The following is a 16,662-nucleotide window of genomic DNA, read 5'->3' as shown; positions in this document are numbered from 1 at the left end:
CGCCCCTAATTTTAAATCATGCTCGATGTAAGGAATTTTCTTGTCAATTAGGGTGGCGATTCCCCTGCCCGGGTCTTTGCCTTTGCAGATTGAGTTAAAGCCAGACAGCCCGATCTCCTCCGCTAGAGTTTCCTGCAGCATTATTAATTTTGGCCTATTTTCAACTGTTTTGATTATCTGTGCTAATGACGCTCTTTTTTGGTAAAATCCTCTGCAATTCCACTGCCACACACTAAGTCTCTTTCTGCTATCCATTATTATTGCCGTTACCCCCCGACTTGCTACCCCCTGTCACTGTTCTCTTGACTGTGCTACCCACCGCTCCTGGAAGTGTTCTAACGCTTTCTGCTTCCGAGGGCATATATTCCTCATCATCTCCTTGGGCCTCTAATTTTTTCAGCCGTTTCTCGGCTGTTAACTTCCACTTCCATATTTTGTCCACCTTAAGGTTAACGCTGTCTACCGTGTCCTTTAGGTCCTTAATTGCATTCTTAATCTCCTCCAGAACCGAGCACATCGATTCCACCTCTGGGACTACAGCTCTCTTTTTTGGCGCCGGTGTGCCTTCTTCCTCCTGCCTGTTACTTCTACTCACCGGCTTAGCTACTGCCACATTACCGCTTTCTGCCCTTAACCCTTTGTTCATTTCCTGAATCTGCTTCTTAAGTTCTTCATTCGCTTTCTTTAGAGATATAACCTCTCTGATGAGCTGTTCTACTCTGGTATCATTGCTTTGTATCTGCGAGGCAATTGCCACATTACCTGTGGCTTTCACAGTACCTTTGACTTTATCTGCCCAGGTAGCTCCTGGCTCCTTTTTCTTGTTGATCTTCAGCTCCTGCTCCTCGAAGCGCACCTGCGCCTCCCGAGACCTCGAACGGTTTCTTCCCCTTGATGTTGAACGCTGCCTTGATCTTGAACTACTTCTTGAGCGTGAGCGCTGTCTTGATCTTGAACCATTCCTTGAGCGTGAGCGCCTCCCAGCGCCCGGAGGGGTCTCCTTTGTCGGTTGAGCCGATTCCATCTCGGTGTCCTCTTTCAAGCGTTCTCTTCTCCTTACTCTCACTACATACGGTATTTGATACCGCTGCTTGCAATCTTTGTCACCTGTGGGGTGATCTTCACCGCAGAACTTGCATTTGGGAGAGCATGTATGATCCTCCCCTGGGTCTTGCACACCGCATCCCCTGCACTGCACTACATCAGGTGTGGGACAAACGTCTGATCTGTGTCCAATTCTTCCACATGCGTAACATACGTCAAATTGTTTCCTGTACAGAAAGCACCTCACTAGGGTTGACCCATATTTGATGAAATTGGGCACCTTCAATCCGTCGAAGAGCACAATAACCGAGCCCGTAGCTTTGATGCGCTGTGCTGCCAACGCCGTTGGGTTGTATTCATGCACGATCTTTTTCGTGATAACACTCTGACTGTCGTTGAGGTTCACTCTTCTAATAACCCCCTTGCACGTAGAGTGGGGGGCCGTTTCATAAGCGCTGACTTCATATTCCGCCTTCATGAGAGTAATAGACTTGAGTCGCACATACCTTTCGGCATGATCGAAGTCCGGTGTACTAACCACCACGATGTTCTGTGTGAAGTTGGGGCAGACGATGTCTCCCTTCGCTTGGTCTTCAGTAAGTCCGGCCGCCTCGACGATCGCTTCTCCAATAGCTGTAGTGCTAACCTTGTTCAGGTTGAGGCCTCCCCGAGGCCTAACGATAATTTTCCTGTGCTCCTCTGGCAGTTGCGGCATCCTTGACGCCTTCACAATCCGGCGCTTAAGCTTGTCGGCCCCATCGGCACCTTTGCTGGCGATCTCCTTTCCTTGCAACTCTTGGGTCAAATGGGCGGTTCCACCAGCTCCCCAGGTCTTTCCCGCAGATCGCGATCTTCGGTTGGTGACCACCTGCCAACCCATTCCTTCCTCGCCGTCTTCCGTCTCCGAGGAGACGTCGTCGTCCATACGTGTATCAGCCATGCCGACTTGGCGGGCTCGCTAGGCCTACGTGGCGTTAGGCCTAGCGGAGCTCCCACGTTCGATGCACACAAGCAGGCGATAAAAGTCCGAAAAAAGCTGGCCCACCTTGTCCAAAGGTATCCACCGATTCGCGTTAACTTCACGAATCCAATGATGTGCTTGAAACCGTGGTCCTGCCAAAATTGCCTGCAGAATCATTCAAAAACGAGACGGAGCCGATGCGGGGCACATCCGCTCTCGTCTTCTTCTTCCTCGAGCCTCCAATAAAAGCAGGTAGCTGAAAATGAAAGAAAAGGACAAACGAAGGCCACAGATGATGCGGTAAGTTTGAACTACCCAATATCCAAGTGTGTTTTTGGCGAACGCCGCGTGGGCCGGGCTTTCAATGAGCAAGGTCGGTCAAAATTGGTTATTGGTATTCTGATAATTTTTGTATTCGCGTGATAATTGTGATCAAGATGCTAACTGCTAGAATAAACTGCGAAAATTTCTGCGGTTTTAAAAGCTAATGAACGGTCATACTTTTTCATATTTAAGAACTTATGAACCTGAAGGAACAGTGCTTTTTACTTGCATTGATTTTTGCTGCTTCGCTATCTAAAGGACAAACTTCTCTCGGCGGGAAAGTTGAGCGAAGTGTTCAATGACTTCGGACACGTTGATGCCGACGTCTCTGTGGGTGTATAGAAGCGCCAGCCTAACCATGCGTTCCACAGACATTGTAGAGCGCAAGTAGTTTTTTTAGTAAACTCTTGCTAAAAGATATTCTCTCTGCGCTGGCAGTGGTCACTGGAAGGGTGACTAGAAGCTGCAGCAGTATTTACACATTTACATAGAACCTGCGATCGCAATGAGAGATGGGCATCTATTCCGGTGCTAAAACCTAAAACACTCCCTTGATGTCGTTGGCATACTTATTTAGGTACCTTGCAGAAACAGTAGGCTGTTCGATTCCAGCGATGTCCGTCGTTTCGTCAGGAAGTATGGAGAAGCAGCCTGCTTTTGAATCTAGGCTTTCTTTGATAATGTCACCACAAATTTCTATAATTTGGTTTTGTGCGTCTGGGCTTAAATACGATGCATTACTGGAGCAACTTTCCAAATGGTTCTTCAGATATGTATCTCCAAAATCAGCTCGCATGCGAAGAAGCACTCTGAAAATGCCTGTATTTTCAGCAGGGGCATTGCTTAAATCCATAGGGCCCCTGTCCCTGTGGCCACGAAGAGCCAGACCTTGTCGCCCGCAAAAAAAAAAAAAAAAAACCTCAATAATAAGCCGTTTACTTTCTTCTGTTTTCTCATATTTTACTTTGCCTGCCCTGGTCCAGCTGATCAATCACATTGGACACGCTTCCTGAAAATGTTTGGAGAAAAGTATCAGCTGCTAGCTGACAGTCCCGGTGATATTTAGTATTTCGTGTGTGTGGAAGATTGCAAGCGCGTGCTCCCATTTCTGGAACGGCTAGGACGGGAGGGCTCCAGTGCGCGCATGTTGGCCCAAGTTTATAAGAACATTAACTCCATAAACTTCTAGAATTGAAAATATTTTAAAGCATGCCTTTGGAAATGTCAGCGCACCTTTCGCGTCAAAAGTTTGAGAACTTTATACCCATAAAGTTTCGTAATTGAAATTCATGCGCTCCGTATATTCCTCGGCCGCTGCGAGATGCCGCAACGCGCTCGCTCGCTATCGAAAAGCCGCTAAAAGTCTGTGCTCGGATGTGGCTCCTTGCGTTACGCGACTCCAGGTGCAAGGGCGTTGTCACAAAATCCAGCCCGAGTTCGCAATGTTCGTGCCGAAATGTCTGTTCGAGCGTGAAAAAGACATTCTAGACAAAATCCAGAATGATTGCCGGCGTCGGTGGTAGTTTTGGTCGGCGGTGCATGCCAACACGAAAAAATTTCGGGGGGGGGGGGGGGGGGATGGGCTGAAGCCCCATCAGCCCCCCCCCCCCCCCCCCCTGGCTACGCGCCTGGCTCACACCGATGGCCGGCTACTACACGAAACGAAGATTCTTAGCGGGAAGAGTGAAGCAGGAAGAATGTGCAAGGTGGCAATTACTTTAAAACATGCTTGGATATTGTGAACCCACAAAGCATGGCCAAGCAACAAACATAACGCGAGCGTCTCGGGCAGCTGCTTTGCGATCTGCCGCTTACCGACGCATGCGATGACCGCAGCTTGCATTAAATACGGATTGCCACCACACAAAAGACAAGTAACGTGCGGCGCTGTTTGTTGCCTGTACAACTAGGAATTTAGGTTGCAGCGTTTGGAAAAAGGATATAATTATCTGGAGCCAGTCTTTGCCGATCGCGAGTGAACGAACAGTACAATCAATTAAATTCGCAGGTTTTACGTGCCAAAAGCACAATATCATTATGAGGCACGTTGTAATGGAGGGTCTCATGAATAAATTTGACCACCGGGGGTTCTTTAACGTGCACAAAAATCAAAGTACATGGCAAGAACTGTATTCTTGCATTTCGCCCCCATCAAAATGCGGCCGCCGTGGCCGGGAATCGTGCTCGCGTCGTCGAGCTTAGCAGCGCTACACGTATGCATTTACCGCTAAGCTAACACGGCGGATGTCACTGTACGATTCAACTACGCGACACGTCTAAACAAACGGCCATGCACTAAATACAGACACATTACTATTGCGTTTTTATTGAGCGGCCGTGATATTGCACGCGAATGCGAAAGTACGTGACTTGCTTGGCTCGGCGCACTGCAGTTATCCACGCTTGTCGTCTGTCCTCCTCGTACCACCTCTCCGGAAATCTGTAGAACTTCACGGGCGGCTTTCGACTTTTCGAGGCTCTTGTGGCAATCAACAACCACGGCCGCTGGATAAAAGAAAGGTGCGGCCTGCCGCGTCGGGCGCGCTGCTATGGGAGCGAACGTGACGACCGTAGTTGCATTGTCGGCCACTTGGCTGGGCCGAACGGCGCTAGTTGACGGGGTTGGAACGCGTCAGCTTGCACGCGCGACGGCGTTCCAAGCGCGTTCCTGACGCATTTGCTACGCTGATGCCAGACAACAGCCCCCGGCGTGTGGCGCCGCGGCGGATCACACCGTTTTCGATGCACGCGGCAGGCCGCACTTTTTTTTTTTTATCCAGCGGCCGTGCAACAACACAGCAGTATTGCGTGCCACCTTTCCTGGTTGATGAGGTCGCGCTCGCCGTCACGAAAACAACGCACGCGGTCGCTCGCGCCGTAGAGAACACGGGCGCGCGCTGGCCCGGCGGCGACCTTCGACACTTCCATCCTTCCGCCAGGGAAGTGGGCGGCGCTGGTGCCGCGCGGGCAAAGTTATGGTTGTGTGAGAAGAGCGTGGTGCCGCGCAAGACGGGCTCTGCGACAATGATGGCTACGAGATGGCGCCAGAGTAGCGCGCGTCGTCTGTTCACCGATGACGCCAACGACACCATATATGGAAACAAAGCGCTGCATGAGCGGAGGTATGTCTGCGGCCGCTGCAGTGAATCGCACCCACGCGTCACCCACATGCTGCCTATCGCGATGTCCCGTTTAGCGACGCAGTCGCACCACACTTCGCTCCATTTGCAACGTGCCGCACGAGACAGCTTGTCCGCGCCAACCAGTAGATCGCGAAATGAAAACACGTATAGAGCTGCACTCAAATTTCCCATTAGGGAGTATTGTAATCGTCTGCAAAATTTTTTTTCCTCACATCAACTAGAATATCGGTTACCCCCGCATGCCAGCATCACCCACTCCACTCTCTACCAGCCTCTTAACGTTACGCCTAACGTTTTTGTTCCATCACTCGTTGCGCGGTTCTTATCAAACTTACTTGTTAAACCCCAAGTTTCTACCCCATATGTTAGTACAGGTGGAATGTAATGATACCCATTTTTACCTAATGACTGGCGGTGAACCTCCCATATGTGGTAGACGTGGCGAGAGGCTGCCCATACATCTTGTCAAGCCGCAGTTGGGGAAAGCGCAAGCTAGGCAAAAAAAAAAAAAAAAAACTTTCCGCAACTTACCAACAGCGTGCCAACAATGTTTCTTCGTGTCGAACCATTTTTGAAACCAAAGCTGTTCTAAATTTCTTAAGTGAAGTTGTGTTACATGTAATTAGCCAAAAGGGTATCGCAGCACACCCTGTCACCAGAGGCTGCTGCTATAATAGTAGCGTTTTATAGGGCACTTGCCTCCACTCCCTTGCGTTTAAAGCACCTTTGATAAGTAGTCGCGCTACTGACATCGATCCTTTTCAGTATATGATCCGTTCAAATCATACCTTTTGTGTCCATAGCCCACCTCACCAGTCATTATGAATATTTTAATACGCGCATATTTTACGCGCTTACAGCGGCTGTTATTAGGCATCTATACAGCCACGCCACATCTATACATCGGCCCCTTGTCATTGTCCACATAATCTATTACGTAATACCATCTGTTTATGCTCTTTGGCCATCATTGGCCCTTTGCGCAATAAAACTCCATATAATCTCCTCTTTCAAAGCAGCATCTTTTATAGAAATCCCTTTGGCCGTGAAAGCTCTGATCTACTTTGCCACCTATGCCTGCACTACAGTTGCTTCTCGGCGTTCTCACAGGTTCCCTTGCCTGCACATCACTTTGAGCGGACTGAAAGACACCACGTACTACGTGGCCATTGACTTCGTGGAAGTGAAAGACCATGGCAAAGACATATTCTATCCTATCGAGTACTCGGGTAAGCATCTTATAAATAGCAAAACACGCGTCCCTAGCCTTGCTGCGGTAAAACGGCCAGCGGCACTGCTTTTACGCTGAAGCTTTGCCCTGTGCGGGCGATACATGTCTCATTTTAGGTTAGTATTACATTCGCGAAGTCGACATTGTCGTCGCCCGTGCGTCATACATACATACATACATACATACATACATACATACATACATACATACATACATACATACATACATACATACATACATACATACATACATACATACATACATACATACATACATACATACATACATACATACATACATACATACATACATACATATTTTATTCCAAGTAAAATACAAAGTAGTATTCGTGCCCGCGGAAGCGTAATCGCTTGTGGGCACGAATACGCTACTCGTATCACTATACACTAGAATACTCTACTCGAACCACTCGTAGCACTTCGGTCGTCCCCACTTGTATAAATGTTGCCCGAGCGCTGTATGGACGACAGCTCTGCAACCAATGCCTGTTGTGACAGCTGTGGTGCTGCAGAAACGGATGATCATATTTTTTATTAATTTGTATGCGGTTTTAATACGTACTGCGGACCGCAATGTGGTCCAAGCACGAGAAGCACGCATAACAAGTACGCGTGCCGGCTTACGTGTTATCCAAATAAGTACAAAATACTGGCACGTTGCAGTGACGGCGGAGAACACGGTAGCAAAACTGTGAATCACGAAACGAACTATTTATTGGGGGAACCTGTGCCCCCGCAAGCGCCACTGAAAGCGCCACGGTAGCGGCGAGCGCACTCGGCGATCGTGGAAGTCTGATCAGCGTCGATACATCTAAGCCCAAATTTTGAGCAGCCTTACATCAATCACCATATCGTTTTCACGCTTTTCAAGCCTACTTCCCGCGTATACCCTTTAAAGCCCATTGCGCGGCTCAACAATGTTATCACCGCATTTGGTAAACCAGCAAAGTAGATACGCTTTGTGTAGGTCATTGTAGTTCCTTATAGCTGTAAAGCCGTAAAATCCAGAATGCACCGCATAACAATGAGACAGTTCTTTGTGAGGACATGATTTCCGTAAAACAGGCGGATGCGTCAGATGGCGGGTCGAACAAGAACCAACAGATAAATCGGTTTTGATTGCCTTGCGGCCTATGTGGCATGATGTTAGCATTAATGAAACTATCAATGAAAGCTAGCGAAAACCTTGTCTGATTAACGAACTATTCGTGAAGTCGTTCTACAAGTAAGTTTCAACGCTTATCGGCGTAAACAACAGAACGGCAACCACCCTGCTGCGATCGTCTCGTGAACTACTCATTGCTACTAAGCCACAGCCGAGACAAAATAGTTTAAATGTTGCAATGAGGGCATATTTGTGAAACGAACGTTTGTAAATACAAAACTGCTCTCCAAGGCTTATTATTGTGGGTTAAAACACGGGTGCTCTGGTCGTCCCACCGGCAGCAGATACACCGGCCATGGGAGTTACATCATTTCAACGCGTCTCACAGAATCGTTTAGAACGTAGAAAACGTTACGTTATGCCACTTAAACCATGACTACCCGAAAATAACTGGTAGCAACTGCAGAACACAGCCAGCTTGTGCCTGCCTACACAGCACGAAGCATTCGCCCAGGCGGGCGTGGCGGTGAAGTCTGCTGGCTCATATAGATGCCACCGCTGCTCACGCAGTATGGCGGCGCGATGGCTAAAATTATCTATATACTCATTAGAATCACCAAACTTTGTTATTTTATATTCTTCAGTTTCAATGTAACGTATTGAGCTTCAGGTTACATGTAAGAGTCGACTTTTTTAACGGCCTTTTTAATTACGATAGCAATTACATGGACACTCTATGCGCATTTCTGCCGTCGGCGTCGCCGTGAGGTTCCGTATAAAGTTCAACAGCGATAAATAAAACACACCGCACGGTGCACACCACGCACCGTGCGCTGTGTGCACGAGTGAAGGCGTACGAGGGTAAGCCGTGAAATCTCGGCTCAATGTAGCGCTCGCAAGGGAAGAAGGCAGGCAGGAAGCGCGCGGTCTTTCGCGCGCGAGGCACGAGGAAGAGGCAATGGAGAGGGAGGGAGGGGGTGCATTCCGTTCCGTCGGCTGCTGCTCACAGCATGGCCGTGCAGGCGCCGTATCTTGAAAGGGATCTGCGATGTGAGCGAAGTGCGCGCCCGCGCGGGCCTCATCTTCAAAGCGATCTGCGATGGGGACAAAGTGAATGTGCCGAGTGCCGGTAGCTTCGTATGTGCTGTGCTTTCGACGTTTAGTTCGCGTTAAAGCGAGGCGAAAGACAGCACGAAGGTCAATTTGCCCGCTGCTGGTGGCGCGCTTTCTCACTCCGGCGTTTTCACGGCGAGTTTCCGCGGTCATGGAGCGAGATGTGTTCATGTTTACCAGTGCGCGCGTGACACCATGCTTGTCTATTTAGTTAGTAAGCGAATGTTTACAACCATATATGGCCATTAAACTATACTATCGCAATCAATGCTTCGCCTTTCGGGCGAAACTGCCGCTTTTTTTTTCTTCCACTCTCTTTATCTCTCGGCAGAATTATCTACGTTATAATTATCTAAAAAATATGAAACACCATCCCATTTCGCTGCGAGTTTGAGAACGGACATCTTTAGTGTTGAAATTTCGAGCCCAGGCTTCAAATTTCTCTGCTGAAATAAGTTTCTCAGAGTGATCAGTCTAATTCCTAATTTCGTTGATAATTGAATGTGTAATTATTGCTCGCTTTCCTAAGTTTACTGGCGCTAATAGTTGGTTGCACAAAAAAGCCCCTTCTTTCTATACTGTCCGAGTCGTCCCTGAAAGACGCAGTCAAGCAAGTCACAGGAAGAGTTGATACAGCGTCACTCGTTTACTTATATTCAATAGCTGTCTAAGCTAACACTCGCTGTCTCTTGCAGATCCGTACTACATTCCACGTCAGAACCACCTTCAAGGACAGCAGTGGATGAGTAAGCCGAGGTACTACAACCTGTCGGCTATCATCAACGGTTGGCTCGAGAAATACAGTGTAAGCACACGGCTGTAACCTTGCTCACGAAGCTAACGCGGGGAATCCACGAAGTATAGTAGCTATCTTCAAAATAAGGCAGTGCCGAAGATAAACATTACACATTCCAGGTCCTTATACGGTGGTTTGCTGCCAATTATGATGTCGTAGCTGGCGTCATCTGCTGCGGCGGCCGTATTTCTATCGAAAAGAGTGCAAAGATTTCATTTCACTTAAGGGGGGACACTAAATGAGTTCATACTGATAAAGCATCAGTCCTTCTGATAAGGTCACCAGCCCCGGTACGGCAATATGACATCCCTGATTTCAAAATATACTTTCGCATTTCGCTCATTGTACTTCCGTAAGTTATTGAAACTGTATAAATGCAGTGTCTGGCTGTTTTATAAAATGTAGTCCATCCTAATTAAAAAAAAAAAAAAAAACGTTCGCTCGTCTTAGCGGACGCCAGTCGTCAAAATACGTACGTAACTGCGAGCTCGTGTGGGAACTTCGAGGTGGCGTCGCAACCCACCTCTCGCGTCTTTTCTTGGTTACGAAGCCTCTTTTCAGAGTAAATGTCACCCTTTTTTTATATTGTAGAAGGTAATTTAACGTAGCTTAAGGTTTTTTTCACTCTTTAGTGGCGCTTAAAGACCCAATTCGACGTGTTTCAAAACAGACAATATATTATTGTGCTCTTGAAGCACTATAATCTTCAAAGCGAAGCAACTAAATGAGGATATAGAAATTGAGTCTAGGCTGATAAAGTATCCTTTCAAAACTAAATACTCGTTAGGCAGTGATTATAACTAGATAAGTACAAGTCTTTGCCTCGCTTATAATACAATGCAGTTTATGTTCACCAATAACACAAACAACTATGTCTGAGCGGGCGCCCTCACAATCCACAACGGTAAGGCGGGTTGCTGCGGGAACATAATTGCGGTGTTGGCAACCGCCTTTCCCTTTTGTTCTTTTGCTGGCCTCACAAGCCTCTTTTGACGGTAAGAGGGGCTTTTTTATTGTAGCTCAAATAACTTGTTTTGTTTCTTTTGCACAAAAATGCACAGTCTTGGTACGCGTGCGAGGGAGATTTATTACATGAAAACGCTGAGTTCTTCCTGAACTACTGTGTTCTTGCCTGCTCCTCGACTTTGGGATCTGTAAACACTCGCTACACTCTCGTATGAGGTTTGCTTTCTCGCAAGAAAGCCACAGTGGTATTCATGGTCTGACAAACTATTGTAAACGCATTTACGGGACGCGTTCGTACGCTTGTCTCACTCTCTCTATTCAACCAACATTGTGCGTGTACGGATCGCCTACTAGGCCGTTTTCTTTCAGAGCGTAACCATTGCACGCATTGACATTATCTCGTTGCGATAACTTTTTTATTTTTTTGTAAGCTTTACACGGGAGGTCACGTCTGTGTTGGCTCAACCTTGAAGCATAAAAAAAATCAAGCCATTCAACTCTGTGAAGGTGGATGGCCAGCGAAGCTGTTTAGCACACGACACAGACATGACACAGAATTTTGAACAAAGGTGCGAACACATTTTTGTCTTGATCGTAGGTCGTTACTTGTATTGATTGGTGGACAATTGGTGTTTATGACCCGTCGGCGCCGATTGCCCTCTCGCATCTCTTCTCGCCGTCGCTCTTCATAGGAGCGTTTCTCCTCGGGAGTCCGGACTATATATACGCCGCCTCCCCATTACGATGACAGAAGAGAAGTGAAATTCAAAATGGAGAACGGCAACTTGTCTCTCTGGTTTGTCTATATACCACCACCACGGGAGAGCGGGAGGAAAGGAAAGTACATACGCAAGCGCTTGGAACGCCGACAAAGAGAGGCCGGTGCGAACCTAGAGTTCGTATACCAGCTCTAGAGGAAAATCTGGATGGAAAAAATGGGAACCGCAAAGGCGCCGCCATGTTGCTACCACTGATTTTAGTAGCACTAAAAATATTCAAAATGTAATGCAAAAGCAAGCACTTACACGTAGCACGTAGGCACGGACAACGTTTGAAGTTCATACCTTATATGTTTTAGAAAGATCGGATGGCTGCTTAGAAAATTCTGATGTGAAATTTACGGTGTCTAAAAGGCTGCATTTGAAGGCGCCTTAACTAGATTGCGCTGCCATACTGACGGAGGCTCGGGATGGCGTTAATTGCGCGCTTCGTCTGAATCGCATCTCGTCGTCCGCGCCTGCATCGGGTATGACAGTGCCCTTGCAGTTCCCGATTTCAATACACGGGTGCCATGGGGAGCTTTTCCTCTATATTAACTCTATGGGTGCGAACGTAGACGTCGCCGACGCGGGTCGCACAGCAGCAAATCTTTAAGAAACCTTTATTATTTACCTGGGACTCTACTGATCTTGAAAATGGTGCCTATTGATAACTAATCTACTGAAAATGCATATCCGAGAGACGCCGACGAGGCAGCTGTGGGAAAAGACGACGACGAACGCGCGAGCAGTGGCACGAGCGCGTTCGCGCGGGACCTGAGCTATTGCTTACGCACACGAAAAATACATGGAATCATAGCCCTAAACAGCTTCGCTGTAAAAACACGTGTACGAATGCGAACAAGGGGCAGCACTGCTTGTGGCTATCGCGGTTGTACCAACTAGGCAGAGGCAATGGCATTAAAGAGACTCTAGAGTGATAAATTATTTAGGTTTTATTGGCACATTAGGCTTCTGTGATAATATAAAAGCCGTGCTTGGTAAGCTAGAAATGACGCAAGCAACGAAAGCCAGTGGCGACGCTGCCTTTTAACTCCCGAAACAGTACGCCGTGACGTCATTAATTCTGACAGCGTCTCTCGAGCATATAGTTAATTTGTTATCGCACTGTATTCTTAAAGAGGGAAAGACTGAATAAGACAAGTTTTATGACCATTTAGTGAGCCACGACGACCCAAATACAACAATGTACCTTAAAAGCAGTGTATCACGCTTGCAACCAGTGCGGAAGTTTCAGCTCGAAAATTTAAAGATGACGGAGAATTTGACCTTCATTTTCATATCTACTAGTAAAGCTATTATATGAAAATAGTTATTCGGAAGAACATTTCAGCCTGAGCTGATTAGGCGTTTATCTTTAGTGCTCGTTTAAACGCGAAAGGCAGCACAATTTTGCACCACTTTTAAAGTCTAGTTTAGGATAGTGTAGATATGAAGCAGGCCTCCGTGCCAAGCTTTACGTTTGAAATACGAGTAGTAGTTCACGAGAAGCTCAGGAAATAAGCTGATTTTGATACTGAAGTAAATTGAATTTATGCAGAAACCATCGACGATGATTGTCAATGTAAGCCAATAGCCCGAACACGCGATCTAGCGTGTTCGGGTCGCGATCACGTCGCGATCAGTTAGGCGGGCAAAACATAGGCCTGCACCGCGTCGACATCTTGACATTCAAATGTCGCGTTGTGTCTGCACCTCTGAACTCAAGCTGCACAATTCCTGAACGTCTCGTGTCCCGTCATGAACTAGTTCACGATGGTCCAGGTGATCCAACCGACCTAGTACCTCCCCCCCCCCCCCCCCACTCCCCCCCCCCCCCCGCGCTCGTCCCCACAACTGGTTTGCCCGAGCTCACGCACCCTTTCATTCGGTGCGATTCCTCGCCTTCCCTCGTCCCAAGCCCGACCATCGACCATCCGCCACTGACCAACCACGAGAACGGCCGAAAGATCCAAACAAAGCAATTGCCCTTTTACTAGAACACGCCGCAATTGTCGCTCGCCGAAAGTGACGCATAAACTTGAACGGTGGCTTCTTGGCACGACCTCCAAAATTAGGCGGCGCCTGCGGGTGAGCGTGCTGCGCTGAAAAACCATGGAGACGATGTTGTGCCGGGGCTTATGTCATAGCGGCTAAACATCAGAGGCGCGCATCGTGTGCTTACGTACTGCAATTAGCAGCCCTGCGGATTTGCCAAGGTTTATTTAGCGCTACATGCTGCTCATTTAAAACCAATTTGACCAAAGTTAAATTTCATTGCAGTTGACCTTGAGGCGTGACCGAATAAAAAATATATAAAAGCGAGCGTTATTGCACTGCACACCATCAGAATGTCGCGCGGCTGGGAATCGATCCCACGACATTGTGCACTTAGCACAGGACACCAGCAACACGGTTACCGCGGTAGGCGGCCCTCAATAAGTGATTATCACCCGCTGACAGAAAGTGAGAAACCTTATCTTCTGCGGCACTGTCCACGCAAAATCAAACCTTACTTCTGAAAGAACAGAGTGCATTCTCAAACGGGCCGATGTTGAATACTTGCGATATTTTTATGCAGAGATTGTGAATGATTATGGTGTTTTTTGACGAAAAAGATGTTTTTAGAGCAATCTTGTGCATGAAATAAGGCACAATGTTATTTACAGGTGTTCACAGAATTGTTTCTACCAGGAGCACAGCAAAAGGGGTCCTGAACCATTTTTTAGCGAAGTGGAGAAAGGCATTTGAAGTGAAAATGCGCTGTTTCACGTTCACCAGAAGTGCATTTATTGGCAATCAAACACAGCCAAAACTGCGCTCCCCTTCACCCTTCCATGCCTTGCACTGCGAAGGCTACGGCGGAGTGGGGCGTGGCAACAACGCTCCGCCTTCGAAATGTCACCGTGTCGCGCAGTTCAAATTTAATTTTGGATGTTAACGAAGCCGCCACGACTTCCGATTTTGGTGCCTACGACACGCTAAACGTAAGCCAAACGCGGTTGCCCTCAGCGAGCCGAAGCGCGCTTAGCCAGTGGACTCGTGGCGGCACCCAGCTGCGGCCTCGGTGTAGCCAACCGCAGCGACCAATCGCAGCCGCATATGGCAATGCGCTTTATTACGAATTATAGCGCACAGAAAAGAATGAGGATCATGGCTTCTGTTGAAAAGAGAGCGTGAGATAGAAAGGTCACTTCGTGCTCTGCTTTCGAGCTCTACGCACCGCATACGACAAAAATCACCAGCCACTCCCCTGTCGAGAAAATGGGGGTCGATGCTTGTCGTGTCTGTATCTGACTACTAAGTGGTTCATTTGGGAAAGGAAAGGTTGGCGCTATCTTCTGCAGCCCTTGAGGGAGCACGGCTCAGCGCCGTGGTGAGTTTATCTCTTTCTCTCTCTCTGTGTGTATCTATATTTCGTTCTCCCTCTCTCTCTCTCTCTATCTCTTTGTCTTTCTTTGTATCTCTCTTTATCTTTCTTCCTTTCTCTCTCTCTTTCTCTGACTTTCGTGGTAATTTTCTTTCTCGTTCTCTCTTTATTTTTTTTGTTTCTCTCTGTCTTTCTCTCTGTCTTTTTTGTCCCTGGTATGTGCCATTGAGCTCGGACCCTTTCTGCACTATCGCCAGGATCGGCCCATTTTTATAGTGACACCACCACCATCACCACCGCCGATACTTGTGAGCCTATGATCCTATAAAGCTTCGCTTAAAAAAACTTGGCTGAGATGTTCACAGCAGCATATGTTATCCGCGGACTATGTTATTTCACCAAGCTCGAGGGGTGGTTCAGGGCCCATTTAAACTCTATGTATCCATCGTCCCAGGCATGCCAAAAACAGTAGGGCCTAGGCTATGACCGGAGATACAGGTCTTTAGGTCTGTACCACTCCACTCCAACCTACAACTTATTCGTATACATGGGAAACAGAGCTGCTGATTTGGCAACCGCTGCAGCAATCTCAGGCCATGTAATGCGTAGGATGGATAACCGGTGAACCACTAGAGTTACAGTATGGTTACCACGAGAAGGGAAGCGCAGTCGAGGATGGCAGAAAACTAGGCGGGGTAATGAAGTTAGGAAATTTGCAGGCGGAAGCTGGAATCAGCTAACGCAAGACAGGGGTAATTGGAGGTCGCAGGGAGAGAGAGGCCTTCGTCCTACAGTGGACATAAAAATAGGCTGATGATGATGATGAAGCGATCTCAAAATTTTCGCTTTCAAATTTACAAATTTGAGAATGTTGAAATATGTTTGTGTTACTCAAATTTCTTAACAATGTACGCAAGCGGGAAAAAAAAGCATCAGGCTTTCACTGTATCTACGCATTACAAGCAGGTATCAGAATTCTGTAAACTATGTCTAGGAAATGGGCAAATTTGATGTAGCTATGATCAACTGCTCCGAATCCTACAGCCTCCCGCATTTTAAGTGCGGAGCCCTTTAGGAGCCCGGGATGTCGTCCCTCGTCGGTGGGTGTCACGCGCAACACTAGGTCTACGTAAAACCTAAAATTCCGATAAAATTCCCCTAGAAATGAATAAAATTAAACCAAATAAGTATAAAATAATATAAAATAAGGAAAACATTTTGAACTAATGCATTCATTAACTGAAATTAATGAAAAGAGAGGGCACCACAGCCTCACAAGTGGAAATATTCCGCTAGGGCGCTCTGAAAGAGCCGTTCCCGTGCTCCGGGACGCTCTCTCCACCATGGACGCCGAGCAGCAAGCACGCTTGGAGCGACAGCGGGCGCTCGCCCGTGAAAGACACCGCCGACGCAGCGCTGATCAAGCGGTGCGCGCCCGAGAAGCTGAAGTTGCTCGCCAGCGCAGGCAAGCTAATCCCAATATCGTGAAAAAAATAGCTAAACACAAGATAAACACGGGATATAACAAGACAAACACACGGAAAACACAAGGAAAACATCAGCGAATTACTGCTCCGCACTACCCCAGCTTTCACGTTGAGTGGAACTGCATTACCGCCGAGTTTACCATTTTTTAACTATATCACGCGTCACATTAGCGCCTTTAAGCGGCGATAATCAGCCAGACCAGCAGAAGTACTCTCAAGTGTACTAATCATTCTCCTTTGCAAGAGTCATCTAATGCGATGCTCCCTTCAGGAGGGTGTTCTCGCGCGATATAGCTAAAAAATGCGGGAGGCTGTACATATTCGCGAATATTTCATTTGCCGAA

The 16,662-nt window shown here is 47.6% G+C and overlaps 1 protein-coding gene across 1 annotated transcript in view; it reads left to right on the top strand.

The window, feature by feature from the left end:
- The window catches only part of LOC119446428 (uncharacterized), a 43,430-nt gene that overhangs the window by 12,066 nt on the left and 14,702 nt on the right, over nucleotides 1-16,662 (top strand). Inside the window, exons 2-3 of the mRNA XM_049663369.1 lie at nucleotides 6,583-6,701; nucleotides 9,637-9,746. Coding sequence (XP_049519326.1) covers nucleotides 6,583-6,701; nucleotides 9,637-9,746 — 229 coding nt within the window. The remainder of the gene's footprint in view (nucleotides 1-6,582; nucleotides 6,702-9,636; nucleotides 9,747-16,662) is intronic.

The sequence above is a fragment of the Dermacentor silvarum genome, chromosome 1 (assembly GCF_013339745.2).
Source record: "Dermacentor silvarum isolate Dsil-2018 chromosome 1, BIME_Dsil_1.4, whole genome shotgun sequence".
Lineage (NCBI taxonomy): Eukaryota > Metazoa > Arthropoda > Arachnida > Ixodida > Ixodidae > Dermacentor > Dermacentor silvarum.
This window is presented reverse-complemented; position numbering and strand designations above follow the sequence as displayed.